The 18,121-nt window shown below is 37.0% G+C and overlaps 2 protein-coding genes across 7 annotated transcripts in view; one reads left to right on the forward strand and one right to left on the reverse strand.

Annotated features, from left to right (window-relative positions):
- The window catches only part of MIA2 (MIA SH3 domain ER export factor 2), a 207,927-nt gene that overhangs the window by 40,408 nt on the left and 149,398 nt on the right, over positions 1 to 18,121 (reverse strand). For all 6 annotated transcript variants that reach the window (XM_077126879.1, XM_077126878.1, XM_077126881.1 and 3 more), the window contains 3 exons: positions 5,115 to 5,216; positions 2,074 to 2,134; positions 1,483 to 1,518 (listed from right to left, as the gene is read on the reverse strand). In XM_077126879.1, the coding sequence (XP_076982994.1) occupies positions 1,483 to 1,518; positions 2,074 to 2,134; positions 5,115 to 5,216 (199 nt within the window). The remainder of the gene's footprint in view (positions 1 to 1,482; positions 1,519 to 2,073; positions 2,135 to 5,114; positions 5,217 to 18,121) is intronic.
- LOC143655609 (mitotic-spindle organizing protein 1) lies at positions 5,818 to 8,167 on the forward strand. Its single transcript, XM_077126884.1, has one exon. The coding sequence runs from the start codon at positions 5,844 to 5,846 to the stop codon at positions 6,096 to 6,098; it is 255 nt and encodes an 84-aa protein (XP_076982999.1). The 5' UTR covers positions 5,818 to 5,843; the 3' UTR covers positions 6,099 to 8,167.

The raw sequence follows: 18,121 nt of genomic DNA on the forward strand, positions 1-18,121 counted from the left end.
TTCAGAGGAAAGGCAGCTAACTTTCCACTGAGGTTCTTTCTTATGTGGAAGGCACAGGATGGTCTCTGCTGGTCTTATCTCCAGGCCCCTGGGTTCCAACAACTTTCCCTGGGGCGACTTCTTTCTGCATCGCCAAGGGCCTGGGCTGAGCTGCGAGTGCTGAGATGAGGAATGCCGAGCTGCTTAGGCTGTGCTACCTTGCGTTCTCCCATTTAAGCACGAGTCAATTAAGTCAAATGTCACTCATTGCAGCAGACACGCCTCCTAGCCGACTGCAGATGTTAATTAGCAACAGATGAGATTCACCTACAATTGGCTCATGTCCACAGCAACAGAACTAGGTGCCTTCACCTGGCCAAGTTGACAACTGAATCTACCTACCACACATAACCAGGGGACATGAGCCTAAGAAACTGTCAGGCTGAAATTTAATCATGTATTTGTCAATGAATGCTGTTATATAGATGTGAAATAACTAACATCATTAGGTACTCTAAATATCCAAGTAATATCAAAGGGGCAATGTAAGAGGACCCAGGCTTAGGACAATGGAAATGAAGACTCATGATCATTAAGCATTACAGTCAAGGCTATGGAACAAGGTAACCATCTCTCAAGAGAAACCACTATAATTCTGTGCAATCATAAATATATAAACTACTTTCATGATATGCCAGTACAGGCTGTTATTTAAATGGGTGAATAAAATAAAAGCATCTTGAATGCCTATTAATTGCACGGCACTATACAGATATATTTGTAAAATATTTTATATTTATTTAGTAGTTTATTTAATAAAATACTGTAGAAAATACTTTTAATAAAATAAGTTAGGTGAAAATATATATACTGTAGAAAATAAAGCTTAAACTTTTAATAAGTACCAAGAATATGCAATATTCACAAATAGTTATGGCCAAAGGTTAAACTTATAAGGAATACTGCACATTTCCCAGTCATTTTGTGGACTTTCCAGATTAGAAGCAGCAGTTTGTGGAACATCAGGCCGCCACATTAGTGTGATCCATTAGGCCAATATATATCTATCATCTGAAGGCAGATAAAAGAATCATAACCATAAATATTTACAAGAAAAAATATACACTCTCAAATTTCAGTCCAGTGAAAACTGTGAACTACACATGAGAACTGACTTTAACTGGACAAATAATAAATTATTAAAATATTCACAGAAAACATATTTCATACTTTAGCTTTTCCTATCAAAAATATTCTGTTTATGGGTGGGCCATGGTGGTTCAACGGGCAGAGTTCTTGACTGCCATGCCAGAGACCTGGGCTCGATACCTGGTGCCTGCCCATGAAAAAAAATCTATATATATATTCCATTTATATGTTAATAGTTAAATAACTAGTTTATATGTTAAACTAGTTATTTCCACCTAGTTTAAACGAACAGTGTATTTTCTGAAAAGAAAAAGCAAAATTTGACAGAAAAGCCTAGGAAAATTTAAAACTTACCCAATTATCATGAGCTTTTTTCTCATGGGAAATAATCTAAAAAAGAAAGTGATTAAAATACTATTGAAAAATGTTTCTCTTAGGTAAAAAAATATTCACCGAAATTGCTATGATTTAGTGCATAACACATAAACTTAAAAATACCCCAAGCAGCTCTAAAAAGTTCAGTAAGAACATTCTTTAAGCAAATTTTTATGCACACATGATCTATGCTATTATACTTTAAAACAAAAAAAAACTAAATGCAAAGACAAAGCTTTTGTCTAGGAAATTTCCACTTTATGCAATAATTAACTACAACAGGAGCTGCCAATTAAGAAATAACTAGTACAGCCTGACTGAATATGTGGCTTCAACTTTGATACATGTTTATTTATAAGATGCAGTCCAGGTTCCCAAAGCACCAAGAGACATGACAACTTTGAACAGGTCTCTTAACCCAGAATCTGCCTCCCTGGAAATGTTTCACAGCTATATGCAAACACCTCAGAAAGGTATAAAACTAGTCAAATACCCACACTGCCACACCAAAATAAAGATATCAGTTCAAACAAATCAAAACTGTTTTGAATTACACATACACACACATACCTGCCCTTGATAAGAATGAATGGTTCTTTCCAATTCTTCTTCAAGATCTCTGGCTCGTTTTCTATGAAGAAAAAATAAATATTCTACTATTAATATGTGCTAAAAAGTTATCACACCCATGGTCCCTACTAAAATATTAATTAAGACATTCACAGTGCTATTTCATGTGAAAAATAACTTTAGAACTCCATGTTAAGAAATAATCACCTAGGGGAAAAGAAGTAACAAAATAAGGTTTAGTGGCTAAGAGATTTCAAATAGTCAAGAGGCTAAGAGTAATTCTGGAGGTTACTTGTGCCAGTCTGAAAAGGTTTATGTACCCTAGAAAAGCCATGTACCCTAGAAAAGCCATTTAATCCTAATCAACCTTGTGGAAGCAATGGTTTCTTCTAATCCCTATTCAGTATGTTAGAAACTTCAATTGGCTTATCTCCATGGAGATGTGACTCAATCAGTGTGGGTATTAAATTTGATAGGTGTAGATGAGTCTCCACCCATTCCAGGTGGGTGTTGATTGGTTTTACTGGAATCCTTTATAAGAAGAAGCACTATGAAGAAAGTTGGAGATTCAGAGTAAAGAAGAACGACAGAGCCACGAGAAAGTCACAATACAGAACGCCGCAAAACCACAAAGCAGAGAGTCCACCAGCCAGTGACCTTTTGGAGATGAAGAAGGAAAACGCCTCCAGGGGAGCTGGGGAGGAAGCTAGCAGATGACGCCATGTTCACCATGTGCCCTTCCAGCTGAGAGAGAAACCCTGACTGTGTTTGCCATGTGACTTTCCACTTGAGAGGGAAACCCTGAACTTCATCAGCCTTCTTGAATCAAGGTATCTTTCTTTGGATGTCTTAGACTGGTTGTTTCTATAGACTTGCTTTAACTGGGACATTTGCAAAGCCTAAAAACTGTTAACTTGCAACTTATTAAATTCCCCTTTTTAAAAACCATTACATTTCTGGTACATTGCATTCCAGCAGCTAGCAAACTGGAACATTATTCTATACAAGCTTCAGCCAGATATTGCAAATTGCCACAGGAGACCAAGCTCTAACCAACAGTGTTCTGAAAACCCTAAAGAAAACCCAGGGCTCTAAGACTCCATAAAATAAAACTTAATATTTTTCAGAATCTTTTTAAAACTCACAGATTATTCCTATGCCTAAAAAGCCCTGAAACTTAGAGGTACCAGTCTCTTCTAAAACATCAACCAGTTGCATTTCCCTACCCCATAATGTCAACACTCCTTTTCAATATGAAGTTAGAACAGTCACTGCCCAAATATCCCTGAAGACTGAGAAAATGATCAAATGAAAAAGAGGAGTTGTAACATAGAAATTAGAATTTAACACATAATTATCACTACTGAATCATTATACAGATACTTCTTTTTCATTTCTAGTGTGTTAGAACTGCGAGAAGAAAACACCTAAAATGGTGGAACTGTACTCTATACTATACTTCAAAATTTGCTTTGTAACTATTTGTTAAACTGAACTTTGAAATTTACCACTTTTCTGTATATACATTATATTTCACAATAAAAAAATGTTTAAAAAGAAAAAAAAAAATCACCTTTAAGAGGTTCTAACAGCGAACCCTAAGTTGAAGAACGATTGCAGTTAATAGTACAATTATAAAAACATGCTTTCATCATCTGTAACAAATGTACCATACTAGCACAAATAATAGAGTGGTAATTGGAAACCAGTGTTACATTGTTCTGTAAACCCATAACTTCTCCACTTAAAAAAAAGAGTGTAGTATAGTATAGTATTCTTTCCTGGCATATATATATATTGAGAAATTTTCATGCACCATACAGTCCATCCAAAGTATACAATCAATGGCTCACAAGATCATCACATAGTAGGTAAAGTTATAAAACAGAGGATAGGATATAATAAATAAGTATGATTGTTGAATCATTATACTGGTATTTATTTTAGTTTCCAGTATCTTGGAGCAGCCAGAAGTAAAAATTTTAAAATTTAAAATGTGCAACTGTAACCTATACCAACTCTGAAATCTGCTCTACAATTAATTATTGTGGTATGCTTTGAAATTTATTGCTTTTTGGTATATATGTTATTTTTCACAATTAAAAAAATGAAAAAAAAAGAATAACCTCTAGGATAACCTCTTGACTCTGTTTGCAATCTCTCAGCCACTGAGACTTTTTTTTGTCTCATTTCTCTCGTATCCCCTTTTGGTCAAGAAGGCTTTCTCAATCCCATGATGCCAGGTCCCACTCATTCCTGGGACTCATATCCCAAGTAGAGGGGAGGACAGTCTTGGTATATTTTTAACATTAATTAAGCATTAAGAGTACTACATGAGTTTGCCTAATCAAAAGGTTATTGCAAAGATTTATGTGGCAAGTTGGTTTATTTTCTATTTTTAAGAAGCATGGTATTAGGAGATTTATTCAGATGTCTATAATCCTAATAGAATTCTAGGAAATTAAAGACCTTAAGTAAGTAAAATGTTATGTATTTCTTTTTAAAGACTAATAAGATAATTCCTTCTTTTGGATAAAACCCAACGTTGTTCTTCTTATGGTAAAATGGAGAGGCAGTGCTGAATCATGCCCCTTTTACCTCTAAGTTTTCCATTACTTCCTTGAAGCCAGTGACGATTAAGCCAAGAAAGAACTAAGTTTATAAACACTACACCATATAGTTAATTTTGGCTTACTCTTCTTTTGTTGTAGACATTTTAAATTCATCTTTCCCAGCTGAACCAAAGACAAAAGACCTTGAAATGAATAGCTACTCAGTTTTCTGAACATTCTGGACATAAAATAGGACTGTCCATATTCAAAAACTAAGGGAATGTGAGAGATGTAAAAATTACACACATTGAAAGGATTTTTTCCTTTTTATACTTTCTGTATATTTGCATAAGAGTAAGACATCTGAATAAAAGGGAATAAAAACTAAGTTGTTTTATTAATTCTTGATCACTTTACAATTTCTTCTGGTATTGAGTTTCTGAATAATCTGCCCACTCCTCAAAAAAAGGGACAAAATGTATTGAATACCTGTAGGTCTCCAGTTCTTCTGCTGCATGGCTGATCTTCTCATCCACTTTGGACAGTTTCTCCTCTTTCTCTAATCGGCAGTTTTCTTCTACAGTTAATTTCCTTAAAACAAAAAAAATATTTTTACTGTCATAAAATAATCAATTATAGCTATTAAATTACATCACAACTGGTTATGTCCCGTAAAGCAATTTGCATAGTGCCACTAAAAATATCACATGCAAGAAAAAAATAACTAAACTGTATAAATATTCATATGGAATTTCTTTTTCACAATTCCACAGTTATATTTTTATTCTGGTAACACACACAACACAAAACTTCCCATTTTAGCCACTTTCAAGCAATTCTGAGGAGTTAATTACCTTCACAATGTTGGGCCACCATCACCATCCATTACTTTATGTGGACTTTAAGACTTATAAACTCAAATTATAAAGCAGCTTGTATACTGTGCCAGTTTGAAAGGATTATGTGCCCTAGAAAAGCCATGTTTTAATCCTGATGCATCTGTGGAAACAATCTTTTCTTTTAATCCCTATTCAGCACTGTAGGTTGGAAGCTTGATTAGATTATTTCCATGGAGATGTGGCATGCCCAATTGTGGGTATTAACGTATGATTAAAGGGAGATGTGACTCCAACCATTCCAGGTGGGTCTTGACTAGTTTACTGGAATCCTTTAAAAGAGGAAACAGCTCCGCCTTCTTCGGCCTCAGTGGCCTCAGCTATGGCGAGTAGTAGCGGTCCCGGGGCGGCGGCTGCGGGGGCGGCCGCGGCGGCGAATCTAAATGCGGTGAGGGAGACCATGGACGTTCTACTTGAGATTTCAAGAATTTTGAATACTGGCTTAGATATGGAAACTCTGTCTATTTGTGTACGGCTTTGTGAACAAGGAATTAACCCAGAAGCTTTATCATCGGTTATTAAGGAACTTCGCAAGGCCACTGAAGCACTAAAGGCTGCTGAAAATATGACAAGTTGACTTTCTGGAGAAATCCTGATGAAATATGGCAAGCTCTGCAAGAGGATTTGAAGATTGCATTATAGTCAAGAATGTAGAATGAAATTACTGCATGCAGCAGTGTAGAAACATTTTCCTTTTTAAAAGAATTATAAACCATAGCTTTATAAATCAGTGAAAAGTGGCTTAAGAGAGAACTATCAAATGTGTTTACTTCACATCTTTTTCATTTTTTAAGGCCCTAATGCTTTGGTATTGCTGTGTTCATATTTATATATTCCTTATTTATAGCTCTGATAGCTTTAATTTTCTAAGCAGTCTGTCTATCAAATGTGCACATCTACTGTGCTTGTGGAACCCACCAGTAGCAATATAGGAGTTACGACTTGACATTTCAATTATAAACTTTAATTCTGAATTGTTTATGCATAAAAACTGTGGATTTAATTTGTATTGGGCTGAAATTTGACAGAATTTCAGCCATCATTTGTGGGTTTTTATTTAGATTCATTATGAATATTAGAATTTGTTTTTTTGTTTGTTTTTTTTTAAATAAGAGCATGGAAGGCATTTCTTGTGAGCTCTTTAATGAAAAACATTTAGTTTTGTAAACTTAAAGTTTGGCTGGCAGTTAATGTGAACCCGATCATTTTTATACTGAAAAATAAAATTTTTAGAAACAGATTTTAAAAATAATGACAATGCATAACTTAGTATTATTTGTAGTTTGATTTATTTAAATCTAATGTGAATGTTTACTTTCGAAGTTTTATTCCTTATATATGAAGGCCTAAAAAAATAATTTATGACATGAAACATAGCCAACCATGCAAAATCGTTTTTGATTTATTACATAAAAGTAATTTGAGTGTTTAGCTAGTAAATCTTGAATAAAGTTAGGACAGTGTTGATTCTCTTCCTGTAACAATCTCAATAGGAGATTTTTCACAAGATTAAGGTGAATTTAATCTGACTTTATTCTTAAATTTTAGACTTTTTAAGTTGACATTTAAATGATCGTACAAGCATTCGCTCTTTAGTAGCTTTTTTTTTTGTTCAGACATGCTGAAGTGGTTTCAATAAAGTTTAGCAATATTTAAATAATAACTTGCTCTACTGTTTTAAAAAAATCTAGTCTTTTGACTATTTTGGCTTTTTAAACACATGGCAGCTTCATCAAGCACATTACAAGGTCTTTTATTAGAATAACTGATTTAAAGACAATGACTTGTGACAATAATACATCATTTGATTGATAATAAACACTGCAAACACTGCATGTTATTTATAAAATCATATAAAGAAAACACTTTTGTCAGGCTCTTAATTTGAGCAAAATTTGTATGAACTTTTAGGCTTTAAGAATTGACAGTTTTATTTATGATTTTGTAGATTAAGTTATTTATGTATAAAACAAAGCAGGAAAATATATTGAAAAGGGATTATGTTTTTACAGAGGGCTTCTTTAATGTGTTATATTTCTGAAATGTAAACATTTTTAATGTATATTTAAATAATATTTAAGGAAGTCAAAGTAATGATGCAGTTGCAGTATATGCATGTTGCTGATGACAAAAATGGTGGTATTGGCATGTACTTTTGATTTAATATATGCTTCTGTGAATTCAACTTGTATTTCTAGAGATAGTCTATAAATATTTAGGTGATTTTTTAGTCATGTGTGATTTAACACCATTTAAAGGTAGGTTATATAATTTAAAACTTAATATCAGTCTTGAAGTATAAAATGGAATACTTTTCCCCTGGTAGTGAAAGGAGATAGCTATATTAACATTGCCCCAGGCGTGGAAACAGTTGGCAATTGAAATAAGTGTGAGATTATATTTCTCTGTACTTCAAATAAGAGCTTCTTTACCTAGTGGGACATTGTGAAATCTCTCATCTGTAGTCTTTGTGTAGAGTAGCGTATTTTATACTTACAGAATGTCTCAATTCAGATGCTAAATTTTCATCATAAGTATTTGGATTTCATAAAATTTACAATTGAAAACAATTTACATACCTGAGTTGTTCCAAACATACTTAAGTTTTACAATCACTGGATCAAATATCACTTTCTAAATTTATATTAAATTAACTAAGATGAATTAAAATTAAAAATTAAAAAAAAAAAAAAGAGGAAACATTTTAGAGAGTTACAGAACCACAAAAGAATCACGAGAACCATGAGAGCGCACAGCCAGAGACCTTTGGAGATGAAGAAGGAAAACACCCCTGGAAGAGCACCATGAACTAAGAAGTCTGGAGAGAAAGCCAGCAGACATCTCCTTGTTCGCCATGTGCCCTTCCAGTTGAAAGAGTAACCCCAAACTTCATAGGCCTATCTTAAGTAAAGGTAACTTTTTCTTGATGCCTTCATTTGGTCATTTTTATAGACTTGCTTTAACTGGTACATTTTCACAGGCTTAGAACTGTAAACTTGCAACTTAATAAATTTCCCCATTTAAAAGTCATTCTGTTTCTGGTATATTGCATTTCAGCAGCTAGCAAACTAGAACATATAGTATTATTAATTTATAGTAGCTCCAACAGTTTTTTTTTTATCATAAAAATAAGATTATTAAAAGTAAATACTAATAAAAAACTACTGCTGTATCATTTATTAAACCCTCCTGTATAAAGAAGCATTACATTTATTAGATAAGAAGTCACTAATGAATGAACTATATTCTTACAATTTTTAAACTGGTTGTTAAAAAATAATGATTAGGGGGTGGGCCACGGTGGCTCAACAGGCAGGAATGCTTGCCTGCGATGCCAGAGGACCCAGGTTCGATTCCCGGTGCCCGCCCACGTAAAAAAAAATAATAAAATAAAAATAATGATTAGAGAAGAGACTCTCGATGAACATGGTTAAAACTAGGAAAAGGAGGCCCTAAGAAGCAGAGAGAATGGGAGAACATCCAGCTAGTACAAACAGCCTAACGCTCCCCTTTCCAAAAAGAGGCCCAGAGCCCGCAGTCCTGCACAGACGAGGAGACGAAAACTAGGAACTAAGCCAAGCCACTTTCTCTGAACACGCTACAACCATGCATGCAGCCCAGGCACCATGATCGGCAACTCCCCCCACAACCGATACTGCTGACCCTTGCCACCCGCCCCCACCATAACACTCCAAACACCCCCACCCACATATCCCTGCCCCATAACCCTGCCCCATGCATGCATGCGCACCTGCCCCAGCCCAACCCACCTCACGCAAAGCTGAAAGACTTGTCCCACCCACCCAAGATCTGCATACCCACTCCCAGCACCTCCACCCCCACCTACCGTTCCCTGCCCCATGAAGGTGCTCACTGGCACATCCAGACTGCAGACGCTCACCTGTACATCCAGATCGCAGGTATTCACCTGCGTACCCAGGCCACACCCACCCCCAGCCCCTACAGTCGTACAAATACGCTCCACCCGTCATGAGCTCTGCACAGACGTACATTAGCAACTGGTCCCCCAAAATCCACGCACACACACAACCATGTTCTGCCCGCCCAGCACCTACATATCTCTGCCCCGCCCCCTCAATCCCTGCAACCTGCCCCCTAGTCCTAACACATGCACACCCTTGCCCCCCACACAGTCATAAGCGCCCTGCTCCCACACCTGGCAGGTGCTCACGTGTGCATCTGTACCACGTACTTCATGCCCTGCATACATGTGCACCCCTGCCCCACCCCCTGAACCTGCACACCTGTGCCAAGCCCATGTCTACCAGATAACACCGGCCCCTGACCTACATACCTTGACCTCCATCCAATGCCCATCCCTGCACACTGGTGTATCCACATCACGACCCCCATGGATTACTCTCCCTGGCAGGTCATGCTGCACCCTGCCCTCCCTGTGCCCTACATCCTGATACCCACGACTCCAACAGTTTATGTGCCCACCCACATCCTACCCACACACCAGCCCCCATTCATACACACAGTAACCCCATCCATCTCTGCAGCAACCTACTTCTGTGTCCTCCAGGCCACACCCTCCTCCTGTGCACCAAGGCCCATCCTAGCTGTACTCCGCCCCACAGCCTCCACACCACACTTCCATAACCTTGCACTTCATACCCCACGCACACAGGCACTAGCATGGCATCTCCTTCCCATGCCTACACCTGTCCCAAAACCCACTACCACATATTGTGCCTTGCTCCACAACCTGCATCCTGCTTCACACCCATCCCGCAAGTATAAAACTTCAGACTATTGAAGGAAATCAACTTCCAAAGCAACCCTATCAAGATATTTACATGCCTTGAAGGCAATAGATCATAAAGTATATGAAGACGCAGACAAATATAGCCCAACCTAATGACCACATTAAAATACAGAAGGAGACATGGACTTTGGAACAACTAACCAAAGATGTTCATATAACCCTGCTAAATAAAATCAGTGGGTTGCCTAATGACATAAAGAAGATCAAGAAGACACCAGATGAGCATAAGAAGGAATTTGAAAGAATAAATTTAAAAAATAGCAGATACCCACAGAAATTAAAGGGCTGCTAGACCAAATCAAAAATACACTAGAGATACACAACAGCAGCGATGAAGAGGCGGAAGAAAGAGTAAGCAAACTAGGGGACAGAATAACCGATTCTGAACACACAAAAGAGCAAATGGCAAAAAAGATGGGATAATTTCAACTGGACTGCAGAGAAATGATGGACAAAACAAGCACACAAACATAAGAATCATTACTGTCATAGAAGAAGAGAAGATTAAAATTTTCACAAACAAATACTGAGAGACTCTGTCTACAAGAAATACTAAGGGAGAGCTGCTCAATGTCCCTGGCCATTAGAGAAATGCAAATCAAAACCACAATGAGATATCATCTCACACCCACCAGAATGGCCATCATCAACAAAACAGAAAATGACAAGTGCTGGAGAGGATGTGGAGAAAGAGGCACACTTATTCACTGTTGGTAGGAATGTCAAATGGTGCAACCACTGTGGAAGGCAGTTTGGCGGTTCCTCAAAAAGCTGAATATAGAATTGCCATATGACCCAGCAATACCATGGCTAGGTATCTACTCAGAGGACTTAAGGGCAAAGACACAAACGGACATTTGCACACCAATGTTTATAGCAGCATTATTTACAACTGCAAAGAGATGGAAACAGCCAAAATGTCCATCAACAGACGAGTGGCTAAACAAACTGTGGTATATACATATGATGGAATATTATGCAGCTCTAAGACAGAATAAACTTATGAAGTATTTAACAACATGGATGGACCTAGAGAACATTATGCTGAGTGAGACTAGCCAAAAACTAAAGGACAAACACTGTATGGTCTCACTGATATGAACCGACATTAGCGAATAAACTTGGAATATGTCATTGGTAACAGAGACCATCAGGAGATAGAAATAGGGTAAGATAGTGGGTAATTGGAGCTGAAGGGATACGGACTGCCCAACAGGACTGGATACAAAAACTCAGAAATGGACAGCACAATACTACCTAACTGTAATGTAATTATGTTAAAACACTGAATGAAGCTGCATGTGAGAATGATAGAGGGAGGAGGGCTGGGGACATAAATGAAATCAGAAAGAAAGATAGATGTTAAAGATCAACATGGTATAATCTAGGAATGCCTAGAGTGTATAACAATAGTGAAATGTACAATGTACAAATTTTAAAAATGTTTTGGCATGAGGAAGAACAAAGTATTGTCATTATTGCAGGGTGCTGAAATAGATGATAACTAATACTTTAAAATGTCACCTTATGTGTGAGACTAAAGCAAAAAATGTTTGTTACAAAATTTAGATTTTGACTAGAGCATTTCCTAATACAACTCACGTAGATAGTTTGATTGAATGTCATAGGTACTTGGAATCTCAAGTAGCACATGAGATTTTGTTGGTTTGTCCAGAGTGATCCCCTGATGAATCCCAGAATGATTTGATCCGTGACTGGAAAAGTATTTGCAAGCCCCCTTCGGGGAATGGTGAGAGTGGGGAGAAATTCAACTTCCCCAAGTTGAATTCTTGATATTCTCACAAGCAGTACGGACAATCAAAGCTATAGGCTGAGCCCCCAGGCTTGGCTTTGTTCACATGAAACTTAACCCCACAAAGGATAGGTCAAGTCTACTTAAAATTTAGGCCTAAGAGTCACCCTCAAGAGAGCCTCTTTTGTTGCTCAGATGTGGCCTCTCTCTCCAGCCAATATGATGAGCAGTCTCATCACCCTCCCCATCTCTGCGTGCGACATGATTCCCAGGGGTGTGGACCTTCCTGGCAACGTGGGACAAAGATCCTGGAATGAGCTGAGACTCAGCATCAAAGGACTGAGAAAAACCCTAGAATGAGCTGAGAATTAACATCAAGAGACTGAGAGAACCTTCTCGACCAAAAGGGGGAAGAGTAAAATGAGACAAAGTGTCAATGACTGAGAGATTCCAAACAGAGTCGAGAGGTTATCCTGGAGGTTATTCTTACGCATTAAGTAGATATCACCTTGTTGTTCAAGATGTAGTGGAGAGGCTGGAGGGAATTGCTTGAAAATGTAGTGCTGTGTTCCAGTAGCCATGTTTCTTGATGATGATTGAACAATGATATAGCTTTCACAATGAGACTCTGTGAATGTGAAAACCTTGTGTCTGATGCTCCTTTTAGCTACTATAACAACAGAAGAGTAGAACATATGGAATAAAAATAAATAATAGGGGGAACAAATGTTAAAATAAATTCAGTTTGAAATAGTGGTAAATGAAAGCAAGGGGTAAGGGGTATGGTACGTATAGTTTTTTTTCTCTATTATCATTTTATTTCTTTTTCTGTTGTCTTTTTATTTCTTTTTCTAAATCGATACAAATGTACTAAGAAATGATGAATATGCAACTATGTGATGATACTAAGAATTACTGATTATATATGTAGAATGGAATGATTTCTAAATGTTCTGTTTGTTAATTTTTTTAATTAATAAAAAAAGTTAAAAAAAAAAAAAAAAAGGAAATACTAAGCGGAGTTCTGCTGCCTGAAAAAAAATAAGACAGGGGAGGTCCAGAGAAGGGGTCAATTCACCAAGAAGATATAACAATCATAAATATTTATGCTCCCAATCAAGGAACTCCAAAGTACGTGAGACAGAAATTGTCAAAACTGAAGGGAGCAATAGATGTTTCAACAATAATAGTACGAGACTTCAATACACCTCTCTCCTCTATAGAGAGAACAATCAGACAGATCAACAAGGAAATAGATAAATTAAATTACTTGATAAATGAATTAGACCTAACAGACATATACAGGTCATTGCACCCCAAAGCACAAGGTTATACATTCTTCTCTAGTGCTCATGGAACATTCTCCAGGATAGATCATATGCTTGAGCACAAAACAGCATAAAAATTTACAAATTTAAAAACACTGAAATCATTCAAAGCACTTTCTCTGATGACAAGGGAATGAAGCTGGATCTCAATAACCACCAAGAACAAAAACTTCCACAATATTTGGAGATTAAATAACATTTAAACAACCAGTGGATCAAAGAAGAAATTGCTAGAGAAATCGGTAGCTGTCTGGAGAAAAATGAAAACAAGAATACAACATATCAGAACTTACTGGATTTAACAAAGGCTGTCCTGAGAAGGAAAATTATTGCCTTAAATTTGCCTATATCAAAAAAAAAGAGGGCAGGCCACGATGGCTCAGCAGGCAAGAACACTTGCCTGCCATGCCAGAGGACACAGGTTGATTCCCGGTGCCTGCCCATGTGAAAAAAAAAAACAAGAAAGACCAAAGATCTAGGACTTAGCTGCTCACATGGAGGAACTTGAGAAAGAACAGCAAACTAAGCTCAAAGCAACTACAAGAAGAGAAATCACAAAGATTAAAGCAGAGTTAAATAAATGAGGGAACAAAAGAACAATAGAAAGAATCAATAAACCAAAAGTTTGTTCTTTGAGAAAATCAATAAAATTGATGGACCACTAGCAAGGCTGACAAAGAAAGAAAGAGAGAGGATGCAAATAAACAAAATCAGAAATGAGAGGGAGTTGTTACCACAAACCCTGAAAAATTTTTAAAAACTCATAAGACGATACTATGAACAACTATGTGCCAACAAACTAGACACCTTAGATGAAATGGAGAAACTTCTGGAAATGCACAAACAAGCTTCACTTACTCAAGAAGAAACAGAAGATCTCGACAAAGCAGTTTCTGAAAGAGATTCAGTCAGTCATCAAAATCTTCCTACAAAAAAAAAAAGCCAGGGCCAGATGACTTCACAGGGGAATTTATCAAACATTTCAAAAAGAACCAACACCAATCCTGCTCAAACTTTTCCAAAACACTGAGGAAAAAGGAATTCTATCTAACTCATTTTATGAAGTGAACATCACTTCAATAACAAAACCGGGTAAAGATGCTGTAAGAAATGAAAACTGCAGGCCAATCTCCCTAATGAACATAGATGCAAAAATTCTCAACAAAATACTAGCAAACTGAATCCAACAACACATTAAAAGAATTATACACCATGACCAAGTGGGGTTTATACCAGGAATGCAAGGATGGTTCAACACAAGAAAATCAATTAATGTGATATAACCCATCAACAAATCGAAAGGGAAAAATCACATGATCATCTCAATTGATACTGAAAAAGCATTCAACAAAATTCAGCATCCTGTCTGATAAAAACACTTCAAAACGTAGGAATCAAGGTAACTTCCTCAATATGATAGAGGAAACACAGGTCAAACCCATAGCCAACATCATACTCAATGGAAAGAGACTGAATGCTTTCTCCCTCAGATCAGAAATGAGACAAGGATACCTTCTGCCACCACTATCACTCAACATTGCACTAGAACTTCTAGCTAGAGCAATGAGGTAAGAAAAAGAAATGAACGGCATCCAAATCATTAAGGAAGAAGTAAACCTTTCATTATTAGCAGATGGCATGATACTATACTTGGAAAATCCTGAAAAATCTACAACAAAGTTACTTGAACTAATAAACAAATTCAGCAAGGTGGCAGGATATAAAATTAATGTGCAAAACCAGTAATGTTTCTATACATAAGCAATGACCAAAGTGAAGAGTCAGTTAACGAAAAACTAAAAGAATCAAGTACTTAGGAATGAACACAAGTAGGAATGCAAATGGCGTGTACCCAGAAAACTACATAACACTGCTAAAAGAAATAAAGAAGACCTAAATAGGGTGGGCCACGGTGACTCAGAAGGTAGAGTTCTCGCCTGCCATGCAGGAGACTTAGGTTCGATTTCCGGTGCCTGCCCCTGCCAAAACAAAAAAGAAAGGGTGCAAGACCCTCTGCTCATATGGTGGCACATAAACTATGTTTAAAATACACTCACTTCCCAAAGAAGATCTAAATAGGTGGAAAGACATTCCCTGCTCACGGATAGGAAGGTTAAATATAGTTAAGAAGACATTCCCTGCTCATGGACTGGAAGGTTAAATATAGTAAAGGTGTCAATTCTACCCAAACTGACCTACAGATTCAATGCAGTACCAATGAAAATTCTAACAACTTACTCTGAGGATTTGGAAAGGCTAGTTAGCAAATTCATCTGGAAGGGAGAGAACCCGAATAGCTAAAAGCATCCTAAAAGAGATGAACAAACTGGGAAGATTAATACTTCCTGATTTTAAAACTTATTATAAAGACACAGTGGTCAAAATAGCATGGTACTAGCACAAAGACAGAAGTACTGACCAATGGAATTGAATTGAAAGTGCAGAAATAGACCACCAAATCTATGGTCAACTGATCTTTGGCAAGGGTCTCAAATCTACTGAACTGGGACAAAACAGTTTTTTCAATAAGTGGGCATGGGAGAACTGGATATCAATAGCCAAAAGAATGAAAGAAGACCCTTACCTTACATCCTATACAAAAATTAACTCAATGTGGATCAAACACTTAAATGTAACATACAGCTTCTAGAATAATATGCAGGGAAACATCTTCAAGACCTAGTAACAGGAGGTAGCTTCTTAAACTTTACACCCAAAGTGCAAGCAGCAAAAGAAAAAAGATAAATGGGAAATTTCTCGAAATCAAAGCCTTTTGCACCTCTAAAGATTCTGACAGAAAGTTGAAGAAGCAACCAACTCAATGGGAGAAAATATTTGGAAATCACACATCAGATAAAGGTTTCATATTCTGTATACATAAATAAATCATGCAAGTAAACAACAAAAGAACAAACAACCCAAATTATAAAATGGGCTAAAGATATGAATAGCCATGTTTCTGAAGAGCAAATACAGAATGGCTAAAAAAGTAGCTCATTTTCATTAGCTATAAGGGAAATGCAGATCAAAACTACAATGAGATACCACCTCACACCTATAAGAATGGCTGCTAATCACTGCCCTTGCCCCCTATGTGGGACATGACATCCAGGGGTAAAATTCTCCCTGGTAGCATGGGAGATGACTCCCAAGTAGGAGCAGGGCCCAGGCACCATGAGATCAACAATGCCATCCTGACCAAAAGGGGGAAAAGAAGTGTAACAAATAAGGTATCAGTGGCTGACAGAGCTCAAACAGAGTAGAGAGTCTACTCTAGAGATCACGATTATGCAAGCTTCAGTTAGACACTGCTATCTATCATAGCTGGCCAAAACCATTCCTGCCAACCCTAAAGAAAATCTAGAGTTCTACAAAGGTTCCATGCACTAGGGTAACTTTTCAGAAACCTACAACTTCCAAGTGGGTCCTTAGACCAGGTAAGTCCTCATATGCCAAGGGACCAGCCTCTCCAAAACATCAAGTAGTTCCATTTCCCTATCCCATATTACTGACAGCCCCTTCCAACATGAAAAAGTTAGAATGGCCATAGCCCTAATACCCCTAAAGAATGGGAGAAAGATCAAAAATGATGGTAGACTTATACAGAGAAGGGTTTAACAAATGAGTATGACTGATGAATCATTATATTGATATTTCTTTTAGTCTCCAGTATCTTAGAGCAACTAGAAGTAAAAATCTAAAATTGTGGAATTGTAATCCACACCAAACTCTGAAATCTGTTCTACAACTAATTGCTGCAATGTACTTTGAAATTTATTGCTTTTTTGAATGTATGTTATTTTTCACAAAATAGAAAAAAAAGTCAATTGTCATGATGATAAATGCACAACTATATGATGATATTGTGAACCACTGATTGTACACTTTGAATGATTATACAGTATGTGAATATATATCAACTATAAAAAGTGCTGAAAACAAACAAAGAATGCCTGCTATTAAACAAACAGGGAACTACAATTGTTGAAGAAGCTGTGGCGAAATTGGGACACTTGTGCACTGCTGGTGGGAATGTATAATGGTACAGTCATGTGGAAGACAATTTGGCAGTTCCTTAGGAATCTAAATATCAAGTTGTCCTATGACCTGGCAGTACCACTACTTGGTATATAACCAAAAGAGATGAAAACAGTGACACAAACAGACATTTGCACACCAATGTTAACAGCAGCATTACTCACAATCGTGAAAAGATGGAAACAGTGCATGTGCCCATCAACAGGTGAGTGGATTAACAAAGTGTGGTATATACATATGATGAAATATGATGCAGCAGTAAGACAAAATGACATCCTGAAGCACAGGACAAGACGGATGAGCCCTGAGGACATAATGCTGAGTGAAATAAAGCAGACACAAAAGGACAGATACTATATGATTCTACTTTTATGACACTGGTAAAGGTAGAATCAGAGGCTTATAATACAGAATATAGGGAATCTAGAGACAGAAGGTGGAAATGAAACGGGTGAACAGTTAGTTTAAATTCAATTTAATGAAATTGAATTTCAATGTAAGAGAACAGGATAGAAGTGAAGTCAGTTCACTAGTGGGTATATTACCATATTGAAGGTGAAGAGGATTGAAAGGGGTTGTACAGACCCATGTGTGCCACCAAGTAACACTACAAATATAAATAAGTTCTTGCATTAACTACTGCAAAGGTATGAATCTCGTAAAAGAGTGTATAATTTCACAGTACAGGG

This window comes from Tamandua tetradactyla, chromosome 14 (assembly GCF_023851605.1).
Source record: "Tamandua tetradactyla isolate mTamTet1 chromosome 14, mTamTet1.pri, whole genome shotgun sequence".
Classification (NCBI taxonomy): domain Eukaryota; kingdom Metazoa; phylum Chordata; class Mammalia; order Pilosa; family Myrmecophagidae; genus Tamandua; species Tamandua tetradactyla.

Bases quoted from the DNA above. Each gene is read 5' to 3' on its own strand.
- LOC143655609 (XM_077126884.1), top strand. From the start codon at position 5,844: ATGGCGAGTAGTAGCGGTCCCGGGGCGGCGGCTGCGGGGGCGGCCGCG.